This window comes from Pinus tabuliformis, chromosome 4_2 (assembly GCF_031772625.1).
Source record: "Pinus tabuliformis cultivar Carrire ecotype Pingquan chromosome 4_2, CPIR1, whole genome shotgun sequence".
In the NCBI taxonomy this organism is placed as follows: Eukaryota; Viridiplantae; Streptophyta; class Pinopsida; order Pinales; family Pinaceae; genus Pinus; species Pinus tabuliformis.
In genome coordinates this window covers 569,192,318-569,197,532 of record NC_142304.1, presented here as the reverse complement: position 1 = coordinate 569,197,532, position 5,215 = coordinate 569,192,318, and the positions used below count along the sequence as shown (strand labels likewise).

The following is a 5,215-nucleotide window of genomic DNA, read 5'->3' as shown; positions in this document are numbered from 1 at the left end:
AACCATTAACACAACCAATCGTAGTACATGTATTTTATCATTATGCCACTCTCACATATATAATAAATCTCCATCAGTCTAATTCCAAGATGAATCTACTCTAGGAGATCACTACGAAGGGCCTAGGAATTGACTCTTCCTTCAAGTGTTTTCTCGTATTCCTCGATGGATTTAAACAGTTCTGAAAATTTGCCTTTGCCAAATCCTCCACATCCACCCTTTTGATAGGATTGCCGATTCTCATCAGTTAGCACACAGCCTACACGTTGAATTATCTCAATAAAAATAGTGCGCCTGTTGCCAATGGGCTTTGTGAAAATCTGCAAGAGGACTCCTTGATCATCCCTATCGACCAAAATCCCCAACTCGTCGCACTCTTCCATCTGCTTCTCAGTCAAGACATATGCAACCCTATTCCTCAGATTCTTATAATAAGTAGGAGGCGGCTTGGGCATGAATTCAAACCATCCAATTTCACTGCGCATGCGCATCTCCTTAAGCGTGGAGAATATATCAGAGCAAATAAGAGCCAAATGCTGCAAGCCGGGGCCCTCATTGTGCTCCAGATAGGTCTGTATCTGTGACTTCCTTTTGGTCCCAAACACAGGCTCGTTCATGGGCAATAGAACCATCTCATTATTGCTCGCCAACACCATCGAATTCAGGCACCTCTCTCCAGTCCCGACGTCTTCTGCCGCAAACTCGGCAAAACAGTGAAACCCGCTAAACTTGGCCACATATTGGACGGCTTCCTCCAGTTTCTCCACATTCCCCACAGCGTGGTCGACCCGAATGATTCCATCGGACAAGTGAACCGACTGAACAGGCTCGTAATTGGGCAAAAAGGGGCCCTTGAAACCGTCCTGGTTGACAAAACGAAGAACCACATCTCCGTAAAGCTTAACCTCCGACATACAGACCTTCCCGCCCGTGGCCTCATCGACAAGATCGCATGGCTCCAGCACAGGCACGGCACCGTTTTCCACGCTATTCTGGAAAAAATCTCGAGCATCTTCGACAAGCACTCCCACGGCTCGAACTGCTAACCCATGCTTGTCAAAGAAACTCCGCGCCTCATCGGAATCGACTGGTGGTGGACTGGTCGACTTTCGAAGAATAAGGCGCCGTGAAGACGAAAGTGAGATCGTTGGACTGTATGGCGAAGCTGCAATATGTCTGATTTCTGGTGCTCTGATCGGACTTGGTCACCACCTGCATGCCCAAACCCCATGAGAAGCGCTTGTGGGTATTGGTGGCATCGCCGCACCAGAACTCAATGTGGTGGAATTTCTTCACTTGGAAGCGATCGCTCATGGGATTGTGGCGAACAAAGTTCTTGTATCCCACCAGTTTAAAGCTCTGACTCTCATCCTTACCCATTGTTTCTTGCACTAAATTCCCCAATATCAAATGATATGATTCTGCAAATTTTGGGGAATTTAGTGCAAGAAACAATGGGTAAGGATGAGAGTCAGAGCTTTAAACTGGTGGGATACAAGAACTTTGTTCGCCACAATCCCATGAGCGATCGCTTCCAAGTGGAATTTATTGAACAATGATAATTGAACAAGAATTTAAATTAAAAAAATAAAATCAATTATTAAAATATATTACATTTATGTAATTGAACAAGAATTTAACGTTATAAAATAGATATATTTAGTTTATTTTTTTTAATACTATTTTTATTTAATTAGACTGCATTTTAATATGATATTGATATATTTCATTATAAGTCACAGAAACAAACAAACAAAAGATTCATTTCGGATTTATTCCTTCACATACATGAAACATGACCTTCTCAAAACCAGAGATTATTTTGGGAATGATTGGTTCAAATTCATGAGAAATTTCCCACTTCATACCCAAGTGGAAATGACTATTCAGCTTTTTCAAAATATTTTAAAAAATATTTGTTTTTCATACAAAACAATTTTATAACTCAAAAAATTAAGCATTTCTCACACATGTTAGGAGTGATTCATATTTTAATTGATTATTTAGTGATATAATTTATTTATTTAGTGATTTATTATTTTTATTTAATTGAACTGAATTTTAATATGATATTGATATATTTTATTATCAGTATTGTTTTTCATACAAAACAATTTTATAACTCAAAAAATTTTGCATTTCTCACACATATTAGGAGTGTTTCATATTTTAATTCATTATTTAGTGACTTAATTAATTTATTTAGTGACTTATTATTTTTATTTAATTGGACTGAATTTTAATATGATATTGATATATTTCATTATCAGTATTGTTTTTCATACAAAACAATTTTATAACTCAAAAAATTATGAATTTCTCGCACATCTTAGGAGTGATTCATATTTTAATTCATTATTTAGTGATATAATTTATTTATTTAGTGATTTATTATTTTTATTTAATTGGACTGAATTTTAATATGATATTGATATATTTCATTATCAGTATTGTTTTTCATACAAAACAATTTTATAACTCAAAAAATTATGCATTTCTCACACATATTAGGAGTGTTTCATATTTTAATTCATTATATAGTGATTTAATTAATTTATTTAGTGACTTATTATTTTTATTTAATTGGACTGAATTTCAATATGATATTGATATATTTCATTATCAGTATTGTTTTTCATACAAAACAATTTTATAACTCAAAAATTATGCATTTCTCACACGTTAGGAGTGATTCATATTTTAATTCATTATTTAGTGATTTATCATTTTTATTTAATTCTACTGAATTTTAATATGATATTGATATATTTCATTATCAGTCACAGAAATAAACAAGCAAAAGATTTGTTTTGGATTTATTCCTTCACTGACATTCTCAAAACCAGAGATTATTGTGGTCATATTTTGGGAATGATTGGCTCAAATTCATGAGAAAATTTCCACTTCATACCCAAGTGGAAATGAGGACTTCAAAATATTTTTAAAAATATTTGTTTTTCATTCAAAACAATTTTATAACTTACAAAATTATGCATTTCTCACACATCTTAGGAGTGATTCATGTTTTAATTCATTTATTTAGTGATTAATTATTTTTATTTAATTGGACTGAATTTTAATATGATATTGATATATTTCATTATCAGTCACATAAACAAACAAAAGATTCATTTTGGATTTATTCTTTCACACACATGAAGCTTGACATTCTCAAAAACAGAGATTATTGTGGTCATATTTTGGGAATGATTGGTTTAAATTTATGAGAAATTTCCCACTTCATACCAAGCTGAAATGGCTACTTCAAAATATTTTAAAAAATATTTGTTTTTCATACAAAACAATTTTATAATGCAAAAAATTATGCATTTCTCACACATGTTAGGAGTGATTCATATTTGAATTCATTATTTAGTGATTTATGATTGAAAATCTATAATTAATGTAAGTTGAAGGCATTCATACATAATAAACATTTAAAACACTTCTAGCATTATGCATCTCATATTGTTAAAATTAAAACATATATACATATACATATATATATAAACTAACTAAATTATAACTTTATTTTAAATTACTGCTATTTTATTATTAACTATAAAAAATTAATATATTTTTCAAGCATTTATACATTTTTCCTCTAGGAAAAATAGTAATTTTATTAATATTAACATTACATTTTGTAGATGCTAAAGCTCATATCCAATAGCAGGTCAAAGACTGCTGACACAAAAAAACAGAAAGTAAATAATGTAAAATTGGGGAGAAATTATACTTTTCTCCCATTTTTCTTCCAGACCTTTCTCCACTCCCCTTGAGTCGGCAAGGAAGAAACAAGTTCTAATGAAGTGTCTTCCATAGGGTGAGGATTATCCTTGTCTGAATCTGAGTGATATGAAGTATGATGTATTTTGGCTCCGCTAGTATCCATTGTGTCTGGAATCTTCCCAGGCAAAGAGTCCAAGAGATCATGTGATACAAATTCCTCTGTTTCTCATTCCTTGAATATCTCGTTGTTCTCTTTGGGAGTGGGGTGTTCCTTTTCCTCTACTTCCTCCGCATGAGGGACATCAAGGTCTGATGGGGAGAATTTCCATCCTTTGGGTTGTTTTCCTACTTTCTTCTTCCTACGCATATCTTTTTTGGCTTCTGGGCACGAATTTTGAAGATGTCCTATTTGGTGGAAAATTCTACATCTGAATGGAGTATTTTCATAATCTAGTATCTGTGTCAAGCACCTTTGTTTATTCTTGATTTGAATTTGGTCTGGCAATCCTTTGTTGAGATCTACTTCCACACAAATGCGTGCAAATGTGTAGATTCCTTCCTCCGTTCTTTCTGTGTCCATTTTAATGAAATTCCCAATGGTGTTGCCCATACCAGATAGGATATGATGGCTCCAGAAATGTAGTGGTAGGTTATGAAGGCAAACTCAAAACGACATCCAAGATACAACCATTGTATTTGGATCAAATTATGAAAACCCTGGAGTGATGAAGAGACATGTGGAGCCCATGAACCATGGTCCTTCCCTCATAATAATGTCCCTTTCCTTTGATGTACGAAATTTTACAATAAATAACCCTTTGGAATAGAGATAAATGTCACATAAATTAGTCCAGGTTCTAAAAACCCAAAGGAAAAGGTCCATAGGTTTGGGCCAAAAACAATTGAATCTACAAATTATTGCTTGTTTTTCAAATGAGGTACACTACTCATTTGTTTCTGGAATATCGGTATTTAATTCTTGGGTGAAACTCAATTGTTCCATAATGTATGGGGTGGGTTCTGTGCTAGCTTGCTTTGTAGCTGGTTTATTACCTTGAAGAATGTTCTTGAAAGATAACCCTTCACTTTTTTTCTTTTGATGTGTTTCTGGGATTTTTGTTGTGGTGCTTCCTATGCCACTGCCTGGAGGATTTATTTTGCATTGGCTTGCCGCGCCTCCCCTCAGCCTCAGGTTATGAGTGATGGTAGACTCAGGTAAGATTTTATAGTCCATAAGTGCTTTGTAGTCTTGGATTACTCTGCCTACAAAGATCAAAACCTGTGATCCTATAGGATAACCAGTATGCTGGAAGATGTTGTTCTTGAGATGTTGTACAGTTTTCGTTATGTGTATCCAAGCCAGATGTGTCCTCCCAGAAGGGGTTTTAATAAAAACTTGAAAGGGAAGAGGGCTTACGAGTGATTCAAGTTCTAGTTTTGTCTGAGAGAAAATTTGCCCATTCTCATGAGATTCGCTGCACAG

General features: G+C 34.2%; 1 protein-coding gene and 1 pseudogene across 1 annotated transcript; both read right to left on the bottom strand.

Moving 5' to 3' along the window:
• Positions 1-1,010, bottom strand: LOC149170572 (4-hydroxyphenylpyruvate dioxygenase-like). The gene has a single exon (XM_089427315.1). The coding sequence runs from the start codon at positions 912-914 to the stop codon at positions 123-125; it is 792 nt and encodes a 263-aa protein (XP_089283441.1). The 5' UTR covers positions 915-1,010; the 3' UTR covers positions 1-122.
• A 64-nt stretch (positions 1,011-1,074) lies between these two features.
• LOC149170571 (4-hydroxyphenylpyruvate dioxygenase pseudogene) lies at positions 1,075-1,380 on the bottom strand (annotated as a pseudogene).
• Between the last annotated feature and the right edge of the window lie 3,835 nt (positions 1,381-5,215).